Source organism: Haliotis rubra, unplaced genomic scaffold, assembly GCF_003918875.1.
Source record: "Haliotis rubra isolate DU_JTF1 unplaced genomic scaffold, ASM391887v1 Scf37, whole genome shotgun sequence".
NCBI classification, from domain to species: domain Eukaryota; kingdom Metazoa; phylum Mollusca; class Gastropoda; order Lepetellida; family Haliotidae; genus Haliotis; species Haliotis rubra.
The window spans coordinates 2,291,509-2,310,604 of record NW_025767046.1 but is presented as its reverse complement, the minus strand read 5'-3'; the positions used below and the strand labels follow the sequence as shown (position 1 = coordinate 2,310,604).

General features: G+C 39.5%; 1 protein-coding gene across 1 annotated transcript; it reads right to left on the bottom strand.

The window, feature by feature from the left end:
* Positions 1-9,019: 9,019 nt before the first annotated feature.
* Positions 9,020-18,950, bottom strand: LOC124285847 (tRNA selenocysteine 1-associated protein 1-like). Its single transcript, XM_046722121.1, has 10 exons — positions 18,854-18,950; positions 17,563-17,660; positions 17,023-17,122; positions 15,976-16,028; positions 14,609-14,712; positions 13,560-13,707; positions 12,866-13,016; positions 12,444-12,489; positions 11,025-11,083; positions 9,020-10,778 (listed from the first exon to the last, which is right to left on the bottom strand). The coding sequence occupies exons 1-10, from the start codon at positions 18,884-18,886 to the stop codon at positions 10,704-10,706; spliced, it is 867 nt and encodes a 288-aa protein (XP_046578077.1). The 5' UTR covers positions 18,887-18,950; the 3' UTR covers positions 9,020-10,703.
* Between the last annotated feature and the right edge of the window lie 146 nt (positions 18,951-19,096).

The following is a 19,096-nucleotide window of genomic DNA, read 5'->3' as shown; positions in this document are numbered from 1 at the left end:
TTATACTCGGCCCGAAGTTTTTCTTGAATCTGGGCATTCTGGAGCTTGTCTCGAACTTGCATTCCAAGATAGGTGTAGGCCTGATCTTCCACAAGATGCTCAATAACTCCTCCCCTTGTAACCTGACCGATCCATCATTAGTTACCTTGCCACGTTTCAAATGAAGAGTATTACATTTGTCGAGTCCAAAATGTCATGCCAATATCATTAGAAAAGGACTCGACAAGGAGAACCTGCTCTTTCAAATTGGAATCTCCTTTTGGCAAGGAGTTCGATGTCATCCATGTAAAGGAGATGAGTAAGAGGTGTTGGGGATCTGTGCTGAGGAGGTCCGGGATGGTAACCCTCCTCTTTATTGAGCAGAAAGCTCAAAGGATTTAGAGAAAGACAAAAAAGCAAAGGACTAAAGGAATCCCCCTGAAATATTCCCCTTCTGATTGGAATAGATTCCGAAGTCTGCACCTGCCCTTGCGAGTACATCTCAAGTTGAGTCGACCAGCAACTCATCAAAGACTTGAGTAAATCAAGTAGTCGCTCAGGGAGGTCAATACAATGAAGAGACTTCAGAATCCATTCGTGAGGGACAGAGTCGTATGCTTTTTTGTAGTCAATCCAGCACATGGAGAGGTTGCGGTGATAAGTTTTAGCCTCTTCCAAAATCATTTTCTGTACAAAGAAGTTGATCCTTGCACCCCAACATCCCTTTCTTGCTCCCTTCTACTCTCTGTAAATGATATCATTGGAAGAGCAGTAAGATGACACGAGGTTTGTCAAACACCCTGTGAATATTTTGTATTGTGTATTCAAACATGTGATAGGGCGGAAGTTTTGGGATCAGTCAAGTCTCCTTTCTTGGGAGAAGTATTGTGCGACCTTTGCAGAACCATGGAGGAACATCACCTGTGTCCACGAGAGTATTGAAACAGTGTAGTAATGGTGTTTGGACACAGGGGAACAGTTTCCAATACCGGTTTCGAATGCCATCAGGCCCTGGAGCTGTATTAGATTTGGACTTTTTATAACACTTTTCAGGCAATCTGGTGAGATGTAACAGACAAACGACCTAGTTACCTTCTCATGCATTGCATGGTCATAATCACGGACCCATGGTGCCTCAAGGTTACAGTTGCCGGGTACAGACCACAACTGTTTCCAGAACCTTTCATTGGCATCCATTGGAGGCCGTTTGTCATATTCACCGTCACCTTTTGTTTTCAGTTGCCTGTAGAAGTGTTTTCATTGGTTCTAAAAGTTTATTTTGTTTGATGAATTTATTTTTTCTTTTCCCATTTTTCTTTCTTTCAGTCCAAACCTTTATTTTGGCCTTAGGGAATCGACAATTTGGAGAAGTACCTTTTCTTTTGTTGTCTCGTATTGTATTTTAATTTTCTCCAAATTGTCTTTTGCCGTTTTGACATTGGACTCCCTGATGATCTTAACTTCAGGCACAGTTCTATCCAGGAAATGTATTTTCTAGTTTCCGTTAGTTTTACTTGAAACCGGTTTTTTCTTTGGTGTATTGTTCTTAGTGTTAGATGTTTTTCTTTGGAAACTGTGTGAATTTCCTCCAAGGTTCGGCAGCAGCATAGACACAACAATTAACTTCATGTAATGAATAGTCCGATGAAAGTTTCATAGAAATAATATCATTTAATAAATTGATTTCATTTTTTTGGGAAAGATTCATTTGTTTGTTTAATTGGCCTCCGATTTTCTAAAGGGTATGCCAGATATTTTCATCATAAATAGAATGAAACAAAATAGGTTTTCGGAAAGATCTGCAACTGAAGAAGAGGAAGAGTGAGGGTCTGAAATTTCGGGGCCAATTAGCTCTTTGTCGGAAGAGTTTCCATCAGCAAGAGGAAAGAGGTTGACACGGACGTCCATTAGAAGTTTCGGGTCTGCTGCCACTGAGCATTCTGTTCATGCAAAGGTTTCCTGACGGGCACCAGTTGTGGGTTGAACTGGCTCACGGGCAAGAGAGATTTTTAAGCCGCCGGATTGATCTCGAAGATTTTGCTCCGTCAGGTAAAGCATACATGGGCATGGCATTGTCCCAATGCAGCTTAAGCGACTTGCCATTTATTCGTGGATTATCAGGCCATCCTGTCGCTTTCAGCACACACTCTAGTAGTGTGGATTTTAGATGGTTTGACCAAGATATTCTTGGTCGGGTTCTGTGCCTTCCCCTGGGGAGCAAGTCCCATCTCCAGTAAGGTTGGTTTGACTACCGGAGGAAGGCTGACTGGGCTGCGGAGTGAAGACTATACTCTTCTTGGCTGTTAGTAACCCAGTGAAAAACCAGCTTCGGGGGTCAGCCCTAACTGGGTGATATAATATAATTCCCCTATCTAGGCCCACCACGGAGAGGCGTACATCATCAGGCCCTTATTATTATTATTATTACTGTTGTTGTTGGCGTTATTATCGTTGTCATCATCATCACCATCACCATCATCATCATCATTATATTGCCCTAGAGACTACACAGATGTATGCCCAAATTGCATATCACTACCCTGGTCAACGGATATTTTGCATTTAGTGTTCATTCAGCAAGTTTGTTACAAGAGAATTTTACATTCATTGAAATATGTTGCAAAAATACTATAGACCCAGTCTTATGTACGTAAATGCTAAGATATGTTGTCACATGTAACTCAGCCTATAAAAGTCATGCATCATTCCGTGCTAGTAAATCACACCATACAAAGTCTATCCGATTACATCAGTATACTAAACGTACGGTCACGGAAAACTTCGAGATTGCACGAGATCGCCCGATGTAAATTCCTGCTTGACTGTGACTGAATATGTTTGCAGCCTAGAGACGAACAGGCAATACCATAAAACATCTGTTGGTGTCGTCTGAGTGTTGTACTTGGACCAGTGGGCGATAGAGTGAGCATGCATGGAGGTCAAGGACATACCGTTAAGGAATAGTTCCGAAGTACGACATTGGATAGACAATGTAATTCTTGAAGTCTTACTCCTACACACCTTCTAAAACCAAACTCAAAGCACAACAAACGCAGAGCACAACAGTTGTAAAAACACCGAGACCAACACAACAAGAGAAAAGTTTCCAACTGATTTTTGATACTTGTTTGACAACGATACAAGAATCTGTATTGACACGTCGCATCACCTGGATAAAGAAGTTGTTCATCCATAAAGTTTGTTCTTATCTATATTTCACACTAACAGTCAAGATAAACAACTAGCATATTCCAAACTACTTAGGGTCAAGATACCATGGTCAACATTCTCATGGTCCATACTAACTATGGGGGCGAGCTGGGTGAGCTGGCTAAGGCGCCAGGCTAGTGATCCAGCGAGGTTAAGGTGTCGGGATCGAGCCCACCTGTGACCGGGTGTAAAACCTTGGAGTCAACTTTGTGCGCAACCTCTTTCAGTGTTGTCACAGCCCCTAGTGTACAGTACACAACCCTGTGCACTTAAAAGAACCCACGAATCCGTTGGTACATGACCAGATGGTGGCCACATGAATACGTGCAAACACCTAGTTGCGGGTACAGCAACGTGCAGTGAACTTGGACAAAATACTGTGACTATGTGTCCCAGTCCACCCAGCTGTGAATGGGTACCTCGTTAGGATGAGAAAGCCACAATAACTCGGTGCGCCTAGTGGCTGCAAGAGTTGTATACTCCCCAGGGAGTTGAGATTGATAATACGATGTGCCATTGAGATTGACATCCAATGATCGAGGGAAAAAAATATCAGCGCCTTGAGCAAGCACTAGTTGCCTGGATATGTGCGCTATATAAGTATCATATAATAAAAACTACGTACAGACCAGCAGAGTCCACACTAGTCTGTCTCACAGTCCCCGAACCACATTATTTTCCCTACTACCAAGCCCTGTATGCAGTGCTAAAGCCCTAAATAAAGCAAGTCTAGATTTCCTCAGGTTCTGAATCTCTGGTCTCCCTAGGGCTCCTTTTCATTTTAAATGGGCGTGTTTGTTACTGTCAAAATTATATATATTCAGAGACTAAGCGTTAGTCTACGTAAACGTATCTGTTATAACTGGCTTAGTCTGTCTCACAATCCCTGATTAAGCTAACTAACGATGATTCATTCCTGTTCAATAGACACATAGCCACGTTGTGTAACCTAGCTGATATATAGTCTAAGACGCAATACGGATACGTTCAAAAGTGTTGAGTCATGGTTGTAGTGTACAACACGTTGTTGTATAAGTATTGACATTCAAAGATCTCTCTACCACCTCTCCTTGACCGCTGACTTTATCATACGCGACAGTCGAGATAGTGGATTATATGTGCCCATGTAAACTCTATCTCTGATAGCTGGTTATATATGATTCATTGTCAGACAGATATCTCGAAAAATCTAGCATCTCCGATTGATAACGCTACGTGGTGCATTGTTTAGCTTCTAATATATATGACGAGGAAACTTTCGTGGAAAATGTTGTCTGCCTGACGCCCGTGTAATGTCGTCTGCTCCCAGCATATGAAGAAGCCCTATGACAGCCACGTCAAACTTCAAATGGCGCGCGGTATGACTAGACAGTCAATGACAAGGATAACTGCTTCTGGCTGGTATGGGAACTTCAGGACGGTATACGGGAGTGGGGCTGTTTTTTCTTCTTAGGGACCGTTCATAATTTATGGCTAGGGGGGTGATGATTTTTATGGAGAAGCATGTACAATGTGAATGACCCCCCCTAAAACTTAGGTACAAAGTAAGTGACCCCCTCTGCATGTACAAAATTGCTGACCCCCCACCACCCCTAGAAACATGTGTACAAAATTGATGACCTCCCCTACCTCCCCAGAACAAAATGGGTGACCCCCTCCTTATAATTATCATAACACACACACACACCCCACCCATAAATTATGAGCGGTCTCTTAGGATTCTTTGGTCATTTTTTATTGTAATTGAATTTAATAAGACTATTAATTTCACCACCAACTACGAAGATCTTCACTTCAGCTGACGATTTGTCTTTCCACTAATTTAACTAAAACGGTTCAGCGGGGTAGCCTAGTGGTTAAAGCGTTCGCTCATCACGCCAAAGACCCGGTTCGATTCAAGACATGGATACACTGTGTGAAGCCAGTTCCTTGTGTCCCCCGCCGTAATATTGCTGGAATATCGAGGCATTCACTCACTCAGTTAAACTAAATAACGCAAATAAACAACACAATTAATATCAATAAAGATTTTGTATAACTTTGTCAGAGTCGCTCTCTAAACCAACATGCGTGCAACCGTAAATATTCGGTCCCTTCTGCATACAACCATGTCAACATACATGCCCCGAGGAAGTCATCACGCAAATGTGCTAGTACACAGTCATTAAAATATTTGCGTATGAATCTACCTTTCATCAAAGGCCTTCAACCAAGATATTCGATCATGTTGATTTGTTATGTGAACACAGAGTGTTAATTTTCAACGAACATTTGGAGTGTACACTCGTGAATGAATTTTGTGAATACCAAAACAGATGCGGATCCAGACGGGGGTTGCGGGGTGCATTTGATAACATTTCCCCTAACCTTTGGACTTCATGATTTCTGTGCAACCCCCAACCCCACACACACCCACCCCCAACACACACACCCAACCCCTTCTCCAAAATCCTGGATCCGCCTCTGCAAAACATGTCGTACCAAAATCGGGCAACTCTCACTAAATATCTGGATTTCATGACAACTATCAAAACGGCATAGATGCAGCGTGTTTTCAGAAACTGAAACAGACGTCAATTCCGTAGATAATTATTTTCACATTTCCAGGTCTAAAATCAATCTGACTTTCGCATAAAATAGACTCCATATACATCCTTAACAGTTATCCTTGTCAGCTACAGTCGAACACGTGTTGTTGTACCAGCTTGTCCCGAACAAAACGTGGATGAAATGGACTCCTCTGCGTCTGCAAAGAGAATAGACTAGCTACTAGATCGATAGATAAAATCAATAGGTTATAGAAATATCTATCGATCAATATAACGCCCCATGTGCGGAAACGGAAGCATGGCTGTTGCAAAATCTGTGCAAAACGATAGAGCCTGATTACATATGGTGACTTTAATCGCCAACACCTCCGTGATAATTAGGACGTGTTTGTACATAACAGGTCCTACTAGAGGAGCGGCTCTGAAACGCATGATTCAACAACACTCAAGATGAAGTATTTAAAAGATTTGATATGAGGCCGTGACTTGTTTCAAGAGCATAGGATTATGAATCGCTGACGATTTCCTTTTACATTGTCGTATTTATATAGATGATATTTAAATGAACGTGATTTTATGAGGTTTCTGTAGCAGCAATATTCAAAGTAAGCTATTATTATATTACGTAAAAATCAATAATCTAATTGTTTGTTTTCCATCCACGTAAATAGACCCGTACATTTTTTAACAGCACAAGGTATATCTTGGCGGGTGTAAGGAACCAGTGCTTTGGTGAGAAGGAAGGAATGTTGTTTATTGCGACGATATTGCTGCTGTATCAGGACAATCTGTAACAAAACAAAATCAGCTTGGACTAAGCAAACCCGTGATTGATAGCATGGGCAACGGTCAGCGGCATTGCGTTCCTATCCACGTCACAACATGGCCATGCATTTCAGTTGAAAAGCGAAAATGGGAGAGTGAATGCTGTCAAAGGATCTGTACATACTATTATATTGACAAATACAGACTGGATACTTGGACATGTAATCACCACGTCGGGTATGTCTACCTAGTCCACTTACCTAGTCCACAGTTTGTTGTTGTTTGAAGGGACACTCAGCAATAAGAGTCCCTCCCTGTTTGTTTGTGGCGTAATTGTGGCGTAACTATTGACTTTTACATAATAATAATGCGAAGTGTACGTTCCACATTTCATTATCTACAGTTTGGTACCTTCTGAAAATGAAATCCATTGTGTTTTCGCAGAGATGTGAACCCTATAAAAATGCGTTTTGCCAAAATGTACCAACTTCCAAGGGCAATACCTCCGACACTATTCAAGATATCGACATGCCTTGAGCAAACTAAGTAGTCCGGAGTGTGGGCATTAAAACGATATATAGAACACTATTGTACTATTTGCCGTTCAGGAGGAGAAGATTGTTAAACACAGGCACCGTCAAAAAGTGCGGAAATGTGAAAAATCGCGAAGGTTGTGTTTGTGTCGTAATGGTGACGTAATTATTGATTTTTACATAACCATGATGTGAAGCAAAATGTTTCCCATTCAATTACCTAGAGGTTGGTACTTAGGAAAATGGAATCCATTGATTTTTCGCAGAGTTGTGACCTTTTTTTAACCCTATGAAAATGCGGCTTAAAAATTGACCAAATTCAAAGGGTGATAACTCTTAAACTATTCAAGATATCGAGTTCGGTGTGTGGGCTTTAAAATGATATATCGAACACGATTGTACTATATGCTCGTTCTGGAGAAGAAGATTTTCCGGTATGTGTTGAATCGACGGGGAATGGTGTTGTCTACATTGAGTGAAAATTTGGTCCATTTATCTCTTATAGTTTTTGAGATATTGAGGTTGAAACATTTCGACATTTTGGGTTCTCTGCCCTTACCGGAAGCCGGACGTCAGGATTTTTTTTGACTATGTATCAATTTCAGCATACAGGCTATCATCTCTGAAAGTTTCATGAAAATCGACCCAGTAGTTAGTTCAGCCTGAGCTGGCACAAAAATTGTACAAATAATAAGAAGAATATTCGGATAATAACAGTATGTCTTCCACATTTCGTCTGAATACCTAATAATAATATGTACATTACTATAGCCATCAATTCACACAGTAGTATGCTCTGTGCGCTGCTCAGACATGGTGTTTGTTAGAGAAATGTCTTTTGAAAGACGTAAGTCTCTAGATTATTTTTGAAGGAAGGCAGTGTTTCAACTATTTTGAGGGATGTAGGCAGCTCATTCCATACAGTTGAGGCAGCGTAGGCGAATGTTCTTTTACCAAATGTGACTGTTATACTTTGGAACTGTCAAGAGATGCTTGTGCTAAGATAGAAGAGATGTGATGGCAGGAATTAACCTTATATGCAAGTTTGACAGCATCTTGCCTGCCGCTAAACAAGCATATGATCTATGTAATCGGGATCTTCACTTGTAGCTTTCAGCAATAGATGAAGAGACACAATGTCCTGACACCAGAAATAGGCTCATCCATGAAGGAGACTGAACAAGGGAAATTGGCATAAGGAACTAAAGTTTTAACCACTGGCTGCCCTAATGTCTAAATGGTAATAAAACACTTGCATTATAGTATTTTACTCATGCGGAAATGCACCTAATACATAGTGATGCCTACCTACATATATACCTGCGTTTCTTCACACCTTTAATCTGGTCCAGACTTGGCCAACCAGTGGTCAATGGCATGAGCAACGACTACATTTTCAGGGCACACTGACACCAAGTCTGATCACCAGAGTAGAGACAGTGATATTCTACCTCTGATTCCCAACAGGTGAGGTGAGGGGAAATGGGGTTTAAGGTCTTACTTGAGAATAGTTCGCTCATATGATGAGGTATGCCATATGTGTGTATGTGTGGCTGTTTGTACTAGCCCAGACCTATGCTGGTTTTATAGTGCTAGCCCACTGAGATACCATGCCTCAGTGAAGCATGAATACCCCACTCAGACACATTATACTGACTCCGAGCTGACCAGTCCTTGTTGTACCCATTAATGCCGAGCACCAGGCAGGCCAGGGACCACAACGTACCATATCTTTTGGTATGAGGCTCTGGCGGATCGAGTCCCAACCCTCAGCTCTCTGGGCTGATGCTCTAACCACTACACCACAGAGGTGGATGATTCCCAAAAGGGTATTTTGCAGTTGGTCACACATCAGATACTTTATTTGAAGCCATTGTGACCACACAAGACCATAAGATCCATCTAATCCTCACTCCAGTCCACAGTCATCTCCTAAATTGTTCCAAAACAGTTGCATGTGTACAGATTTACAACAAAACAACATTCAAAATGAATAAATCCTTTTTTTATTTTGTCTTGATGTTTTCAAGACTCAAAGTGATATTTACAATGACATTGATAATTACACAGTTATAAACGTGATATTGAAGCCATTCATGCCCACCATACAAGGCTTCACCAACATCACACAAACACGCAATATTTGAAAAATAAGTTGAGTTAATAATCAATTGATTCTTGTTTATGTTTACATAATAGAGTGAAATATCAAGCAATGATAGATCACACCATGTGAATAGAATCATAAATCTGTCTGAGACGATTATTGTATTGGTTAGAACTTTGAACAGCACCATCAGCAAAGACCAAAGTTGGTCCAGGGGAGATAACTCCTTACGTTTTGCAGTTAATTGAAGCAAAATGGTTTCAAGTTGTTCACACTGTTTGTCTGTTAACTGAAATATTAGGCAGTAGATTAATTTAGCACTAAACATACTAGATATTACAATAACCATACACTCTGTAAAGATCACTTGTCTCTTCCAGGCAACCTTCAACTCAATGATAAATATCTTTACTACCCCTGTCCAAGGAGCAAGTAGGAGATTCACAAAACACACATACAGGTCACATCCTTATTAGGACCACATGTTTCTATTAAGTCATAATTCCATAATTCTCACAAAAACACATTATTGTCCTGCTGTTTGATGGAATACTTATCAACCTCAATTATCCCATAATAGATCTAAAATATGCTTAAATAGTTTCAAACTTGGAGGAATTGAATCCCCATGAGTGCCAACCCAACAGTTCTTTTCTGATAACGCTTACTATTTATTTCACTATTTTAACAATGATCTACACAACATTCTGGAGGTATTGAATTCCTGGTTAAATTTATTGTCCCTCCTGTTCAAAATACATTGCACCTTTACCTCAAAATATTTGAAAACCACAACCTAGCACATATGTTGTGAAACATTAAAGACCAGAAACAGACATGCAGACAGCAGTCCAAGATATGGTTCAATTGTACACCCTGGGCTGATCAGTCACGCGAACTTTCACAGCATTTATCACAATCAAGGTCCCTCTTCTGATTACATATTCGCCATAGGACTAGATTGAAAAGTGCATCTCAATCAAGTGCTTTCCAATTCAAACTCTGAGAACTTTCAAGTGGAACAGATATATCCCTGAGAACTAAAACAGGGAAGCGAAGCCATAATGCTACAAGAAATTTCAGCTGTATTTGAGCTGGCACACAAATGTGAGTGAGTATGGTTTGCACCACTTTTAGCAATAATCCAGCAGTATCACAGCCGGGGACACCAGAAATCAAAACTGGCCTACAGAGTTGATGATGATGATTTAGAGATTTTAAATGCACTTTCTGGCATGACACATATTTCACACATGGTCTTCAGCATGGTGAGCAAATGATTTAAATAGTACACTACACGACCCAACACAAAAAACAAGTCAAAGTGATGTTGCTACTTGAAAGGACAATGTAATTTGATTTGTCAATTATCAAAATTAAGTCATACAAACTGGTCGAAAAAATTTTACAGCAATGATTGTGAATTTGACCAGGTTATTAATCAGACTGGAATGGAGACATTAGGACAGGACAATGGAGAATGGGTCCAGCTGACATGATCACTTACATCCAAGACCACACACAAACTTTCTTTCATCGTTCACCAGAGGCAGAACCTTGTCATTGTGTTGGAATCTGTGATGTCACAGAGTCAAGAGGGAACCAGCGAGATTTCTCCAGAGCTTCAAAAAATGCCTGAAACAAGTAGAATCGCATGGATGTTACCAAATCAGTCATCCTAAACACCCGAGTCATTCGAATATAAACTTTTGTGAAAAATGTAACAGAATTGTTCCTGCTTAAATGGGCCATATATGTTTAGGGCTGATAACATACTTGGCCTGGAATTGTACACTTGCCCCTGGGCAAGCATTTCTGATGCAAGTCAACATTAAAATTTCATATTACTGAGAGTGACAGCCTAAAGCAGCATTTACTCACTTCACTTGATTCCATAAATTCTCGGTTCTCTTTGTTGATGTTCACTTCTACACATGGATCTGGAAAAATAAAGACCCGGGTTAGAATTGATCTTCAGTAACCCATGCTTGTCGTAAGAGGCGACTAACAGGATCAGGTGGTCAGGCTCGCTGACTTGGTTGACACATGTCATCGGTTCCCAATTGCGCAGATCGATGCTCATGCTGTTGATCACTGGATTGTCTGGTCCAGATTCAATTATTTTCAGACCACCACCATATAGCTGGAATATTGCTGAGTGCGGCGTAAAACTCAACTAACTCACTCACTCAATAAAAAAGAAAAGATAGTTCCATGGCACTTTAGCTCACCTAAATTTATTTGTGTTTAATTCCGCACTAAGCAATATTGCAGCTACATGGCGGTGGTCTGTAAATAATTGAGTCTGGACCAGATAACCCAGTGATCAACAGCATGAGCACTAATCTACGCTATTGGGATACGACAACATATGTCAATCAAGTAAGTGAGCCTGACCACCTGATCCCTTTGGCCAGGTGAGTTAATGATGGCGTTAAATCTATTGTCAATACTTATAAGCATTCAAGTTGCACATAAGACAATCCCTTTAAAAATATAAAGCCATATGATGGTAGCTTCAATCATTTCAATGGGGTTGCAAATAAGGCCATGTTAAAAATCAAATTGGAATTCTGGAAGGTGACATGTTAGGGGTGAAACGGTATACCGCGGTATTAGTAGAACCATGGTATTTTGCCTTCTGTTTGGTATACCGTAATGCAATCCAAAAATTCAGGTATTTTCAGTTTTATAACCGTCACTTTATTAACCTTTTGAAACCTTTTCTAAAATGGAATCATTTTGTCAAAATCTATGCATTTCTTTGCTAGAAGGCCGCTATTTTCCCGGAAGTTAGTTCTCATATACTGAACCAAAACGGACTGAACCGAAGACCTTGTACCGCAATACGTACCGTACCATGGTAAGAGCGTACCGTTTCACCCCTATGACATGCCACAATTTTTGTTAGAATTTCATAATTTCGAACACTCCTTTGCTATACCAGTAATGATTAAAATCATTTGATTTTCATGCAAAGATTTAAAATTTGTGTTAATGCAGATATACCAGAAGCAAAAATAAAAATATAGCACGTTTTTGTGGGGTCTTTTGGGCTTAGTATTGTTTTATATATCAACAAGACATAATTGAGATTTCTGCAACATCAGCTCCTTCTCAACACTTCAAAGACAGAAATTGAGAAACCTCCAATAAGTATAGCTTCTGACATAAAATATAGCAACCTTACAATAAAAAAATATATGTAATGAAGAAAACTTCAACAACAAAATAATAAAAAAATGAACAGATAAATCTACAAGAAAGAAAGTAAGAACCACAGATAAAAGACAGGTTTACCTTCTAAAGCCTCCATGTCTTCATCATAGGACTGCCCATAATAGTCCTAGACAAACAAACATCACATCAACCTTCAAATCCATGTTGAGAAGATTATTCAACTTTATCACAGCAATACTCAAGATGTTATGGCATTTGTTTCTGTGACATTTTAACAAAGAGGTTTGATTATTGTCTGTGCAAATCAAGCTTATCTTTAACGACAGAAAATCCAGGGCACATAATGATAAATAATGTTGCTGTCACAGCTGAAATAAACCTTAGAGTTAACAAGCAGGAAACATAGCTCTTAATATCATCATCATCATCATCATCATCATCATCATCATCAAGCTTGACCATCAATCACCAAACATCATCATCAATCACCAAACATCATTTTCACGCTCTTCATCCCCATCAGTGAGGATGTGAACTCTTACATGGGCATCCGGGTGGTGTGATGAGCTGCCGGGGTGCATGTGGTTGTAGTTGTAGACGTAGGACCCCCAGGAGTAGGGGCCAGAGTAGTAGCTGTTATGGTGAGGGTAGTAACCAGAGGATGAAGAGTAGGACCCACCTCCGTCAGACAGCCTGCAGTAAGCCAGTTGTCTCATGTAGACAGTGCACATATATGGCAGGGTTTTACATTATACGAAAATGTGGATCTCATACACACAAATTATGAAAAGGGCCAGAACAAAACATACACTGTATCACAATGCAAAATGATATTCAAATGAATATACTCTTGACCAGAAATATGGCGGTCCTGTACATAAAGTAATTATCAAACAACACAGTACAGTACGCTGCGCCATTTCATTACATTACTTGACTTTCTTTTTCCAGTAGCCATGAAATTTGTAACAGAGGTCCACTGGACCAATAGTTTTGAAGGTCAAGGTAAATGCCTGATATAGATTTATAGAATAAACTGGGACATGACCTTTAACCTGACATATTATCAAGTCAAAATAGAGATAACAGAAGAGGGCAACCCCTAAAAATTATGAAGTAATAGTAGACCGTAGGAAAAATTTAATGTTGGAAAAGTTGATTAAACTATGTAATAAACTTATAAGAAATCAACAGCAACTGGCTGGGGTTTGCACAAGGTGCCATGTTGTTCCTCACCTTTTTGGCGATGCTAGACTGACTCGGATTGGTTTACGCCCTATGCCAGTCATGTGCTGCATCTCAATGAGAGCCCTCTGCTGGTCAGTTTCCTCAGAGAAGCGGACAAACCCATAGCCCTTCGTGGAACCAGTTGAATCGAGAACAACTGGGGACACAAGTATAGACTGACATCAAGACAAGTACAGCATCACATGGCAAGCCACGTGAGTGAGTTAGTTTTACACCGCACTCAGCAATATTCCAGCTACATGGAAGCGGTCTGTAAATAATCGAGACTGGACCAGACAATCCAGTGATCAACAGCATGAGCATCGATCTGCGCAATTGACATGTGTCAACCAAGTCAGCGAGCCTGACCACCCAATTCCGTTAGTCGCCTCTTATGATAAGCATGGGTTACTGAAGATCAATATTCTAAACCCGTACCTTCACGGGTCATGAGCTACATGAAGGCTGATCTAATATTTCCTGATAGCTAAGGAATCAGTCTGGGAAGACAAGTATACAGACTTGAGAATGGCAAAGCACAAAAAGCACTGAAAATTTAGCCACGGATCTTGGGGGGTCTTTTATTGCAGATTAACATCAATCTCAAAGACATTCAAATGAAAACATAAATCCCAGAAATCTGCGGATCCGTGGAAAATTCTCATGTCTGAGCATACTGTGTTACAATTAATGAGCCTAGGGTTTTCATGTAGGAATTAATAAACAACTGTTCATACATACGTTTGTTGTTTAACGCTGCACTCAGCAATACCCCAGCTGTATGATTAATGATAAAAAACTGAATCTGACAGACAATCCAGTGACTGACATCATGAGCATCTATTCACATGGAATATGATGACAAGCATCAGCCTAGTCATCAAGTCTGACCATTATATCCCATTATTCTCCCCTTGTGTTCCTGGAGACCAACCCTCAGCCAGGAAAACACTCCACCTGCTGTTGTTATCAACTGGTGTAGAGATTCTGCAGCCCTGTGGGCTCATAAGGCTGTTTCAGCAGTACACAACTACACTCAGTGCTAGGTTCAGCAATACCTTTGGCAGCTCTAACAGATCTGTACCTCCTGGCAAAGGCGTTGTACAGCTGATAGTCATCAACATCACTTGACAAATCACCAACAAACAAGGAAAACTCAGGTCTGAAATGTAAAGTCAGTACAGGTTTACAGGTCTGTATGGTATACTGGTATATGGCAATACCCACTTCAAACAATTCATACTCCAATACATTATTTTACAGTCCTGGTATATTGAGTAAAATATTGTGATTATCTCTATAGTTCAAATTAATCTACACAGACTTTCATTCAAGATAGATGTTTCTTCCCTTCATGATTAATTGACAAAATGGCATATTTTACGCTCTAAAACTTATAATATATAAAAAAGAAAAATTCCATAATTATCCAAGTGTATTTGAGATTGCTGTTATCAGAAAAGTACTGGCTACATATTTTAGGTCCTTTGTATGTCGAAGTGAGTGGTTTGTTGTTCAATGCCACACTCAGCAATATTACGGCTATATGGTGGCGGTCTGTAAATAATCAAGTCTGGACCAGACAATCCAGTGATCATCAGCGTAAGCATTGATCTACGCAATTGGGAACCGATGACATGTGTCAACCAAGTCAGCGAGCCTGACCATCCGATCCCGTTAGTGACCTCGTATGACAAGCACGGGTTGCTGAAGATCAATTCTAACCTGGATCTTTACGAGTCTTTGTACATAGAAACTGGGATCTGCTTGTACAATCAGTGTCAGTCATTTACAAACACTTCAACTTCAAATATATCCAAATACAAATCACAATATGGATACCAGTGTTGTGACATACTATATTATATTATATTTTAATGTAAAATTGTTAAAATGGTGCATGAGCCACCAAAGTAAAATACGAATTTGGACCAGTAGTTAAAAAGCATGTACATCAGAAAAGAATTCACACTGTAGCCCATTTGACATTACAATGAATGCTGAGGATATGTCTACTTTTTAAAATTACAAATATGTTTAAATAAAACATAATACCTAGATCCAGCACTCATCCTTAGCCACAAGTCTACAAACTAAGAAGTCGAAAAACAAATTTTGAGAACTGAACAACTGTAACCCATATTTTGAGTATTTTCAAGCAAAGCTTTCAAAGGCTGAGCAAGTATCCTGAACAAGTCATGCTTGGTGATGGTCAAGGGGAGATAACTTCTGAGTTTGCTACGAATTCATACAATTGTTTACCTCACATAACTAGGTTTTCCTAAAATTTAAATTTAAAATGTACAACAAAAAAGCATGCTGTAACAAGTTAGGTAGAGCAATGTATGATCATCATCACAATGCATTTATTTTCTCGGGAGACTCAAAGTTATCGATACAACCATATATGATGTAAACTACTCACAATAGCATATGTTCTTTCCCATAACTGGCTGGGTTCAGCTTGAACCGTCTCGGCTGAAAAATAAAATGTATCATTAAAGTACATCAAAAATGCCATTGAGTAGTTGTAACATGTACAAACGAAATTATATATTTAAAACTTATATTCTATTACAATTAGACATGTAATCATAATATATTTCCCCTAACATTTTGGACCTTGGTTGTGTGGTTATTTCTTACAATAGTTTAAACCATAAACAGGGGTAATTGGTTTGTTTAGTTCCCTTTGTAGTAAGCTTTTACCCGATATTCTTGAAACATGTCAGTGTGTTCTATTATGAAATTTGAATTCTGTATGTTTTAACAAAAATTGGTTGGACTTATTAAAAAAAAACAAACTTTTTTAAACAAGCCATCTTAAAACTGTGGATTGTATAGTAAAACACAACTAGAAAGCAATGGCTTGCTTGATGTTTATGTAAATGGCAAGAGTTAGCTCCCGTTACACTGATCTGCAGTTTTTCAACAGAATACATTTTTCATAAAGTGCTTATTCATTTGTTTAAAACTTTCTCAAAGTCAACCAAGTAACAGAAAAAAAAACACCAATAGGAAATGGGATCAGATTTTGTAATTTGGCAAATTGTGTTCAGCAATTATGCAATTTTGTTGCAGATACATCACCAGATGAGTGGAACATGGTGTTGTCATATTTTTACTCTCAGTATACTCAATCAGCTGTGGATGTGTGCTCCGAAAAGGGGTGTGTATAACTCGGAATCCCCATGAGGATCTGCGTGGCTGAAGATCTTGGCTTAGTTTCAGTTTTCTTATTTATTGTTTAACGTCACACTCATCAATAGTCCAACTATGTGTAAGTAATCAAGCCTGAACCAGACAATCCAGTGACTGCCATCATCAACATCGATCTACACAACTGGGATACGATGACATGTATCAACTAAGTCCTCGAACCTGACCACCCGATCCCATTAGTCGCCTCTTACGACAAGCATGGGTTACTGAAGACCAATTCTGACCCAGATCTTCTGGTCGGCTTACTTACAGGGTTGCTGCCAGGGATGATCTTCCCATTGAGTTTCAACATGGCTCTGTTGGCAGCATCCGCATCACCAAACTCAACAAAGCAATATCCAGCCAAGGCGCTGAAACATTAAACAAATAACAGCAATAAAGAAACATATCTGAAAGCAAAGGTGAAATCATTGACAGCAAGTTAACCTTAAAAATAACTGAATGAAATTAGCTGACTCTGAATGTTCTTTCCGTGACCACTGAAAACAAGAACACATGTAGAACACATTTTTGGGGATAATGTCTGTGTATTAGATTTTATGTAAGGCTCAAGAATGCATACATGAATATGATATGCATGCTGTAACTCATGTGGAAGCAAATAAAAAATTAAATCAATAAATATCATCATACAAAATGTAATCTTTTTGACATAGCAACATGCAATCACAAGTTCAATTAATCGGGAAGATTGGAACTTATGAGAAAGGTTCCAACCATCCATAGCATCAAGAGAAAGATGTCAAACATGTAAATATTGTCAACAAGAAGAAATCTTGATGCAAATTACCCTGTGTTCTTATGTTTGATGAGTTTTACATGCAGCACATTTTCTCCTAGCTGTTGAAACGCCCCACTGATGAACAACTCATCCATATAGGTATCCAACTGAAAACAAATGATAAAATTTATACATTGCACAAGTGAATGGAAAGTCTGAGAGTGGTGTTCAACATATTTTACACTGTCAGGCAGTGAGTGTGGACATGATCCTACAGATTGAATGGATTTCAAATTGCATGGATACTGAGGATATCAAATAGGGTGAATGCAAACAGCATTACAGCTTTGCTATGGGAGGAAAACATGCAGAGATGAAAAAAAACTCCAGTAAAAGCTTTGAGCAAGTGTAACCCCATGATAACTGGACTTTTGCATTACTAAGGGTTACAACTCTGCACAATGAACTCCTACACTTCAGACCTCTGGGTTACACAATGTTTTGAGTTTTATGGAGAATTAGCTACTGTTCAAGTGCAGAAAGGTATAGAACTTGGTGCTGATTAAGCAAGCACTAGTTATTTGTGATAACGCCTGTTGTCTCTCTCTCTCTTCCCTTGTAGGAACAAACCCTGCAAGGGGTGTAGCTGTTTGTCATAGGGTATTGTCTGATTAAATTCACTCATCAGCCAAACTTTGTTTCAGGCTGGCAATGTGAGTTTGATCCTATATGTGGTGCTAATTCAAATACAGATATGTGGAAAAATGCACTCTCATGAATAAGTCAGTGTGATCTATTTTCTTCAATGTCTAAAATGGTTTGAGCCTATCCATGTTTTAAGCATCATCACATGGGCAAGTTGGGGAGACTTTTGCAGTGTTATCCCCAAGCAGTTGATGAAGCGCATGGCACTAACAACAGTATCCAATGAACGGACAAAACACAGGTTTTGCATTTGAAGCCTAATGGACAGTTGTAAACCTCGAACCTTTTCTGTGAACTGATATCTGAACGAACGCATTTCATAAAATCTTTTGGCATGAAGCCTTTTTTGCAATGTTAAGTCTATTAATTGGGCTGCTCAGTACACGTACATTAATATAATGATACTCGTAAACTATTTTACTGAATCATTACAGATTGTTTGTGTCACCAAACACGTATATGCACAGGTGTGTCCATATACTAGTATACGTCTTTGGTGTCACTTATTATGCCAGTGAGTGATGCTGATAGTGTCACCAAATGCTCCATCGTATCAGCTGGTTGTGGTTATGCTTCACCAAATGAAATGTTTGGAAAGTGAATTATGCACAAGGTCAAGAGTTGTTGAGCAATGAATCTTTTAAAAAGTACACACGTCACCCATCCACAGCGAACTGCTGAGGGCCATACTGTACTGGTCAATTCACGAAAACTGCAACTTCTTGAAACCGGAAATGTGGTATTAACATATCTCTTTGCTTGAAGAGTTAATACACAGAAATGGTGACGTCATTTAATAGTTAGCAGTACGCATTTGCCACTTCGTTAAAAAAAATACACGTTAGCCTGACCCAAGGAAACATTATTCGGGGTTTTTTTTGTAACGACAAACTGATCA

Excerpts from the sequence above, each read along its gene's own strand:
- LOC124285847 (XM_046722121.1), bottom strand. The coding sequence starts at position 18,886 with ATGGCCCTCAGCAGTTCGCTGTGGATGGGTGAC. Across the intron at positions 17,123-17,562 it reads ATCAAACATAAGAACACAGG|CGCCTTGGCTGGATATTGCT; the intron begins GTAATTTGCATC and ends TTAATGTTTCAG. Across the intron at positions 13,708-14,608 it reads ATCTGTTAGAGCTGCCAAAG|TTGTTCTCGATTCAACTGGT; the intron begins GTATTGCTGAAC and ends TTGTGTCCCCAG.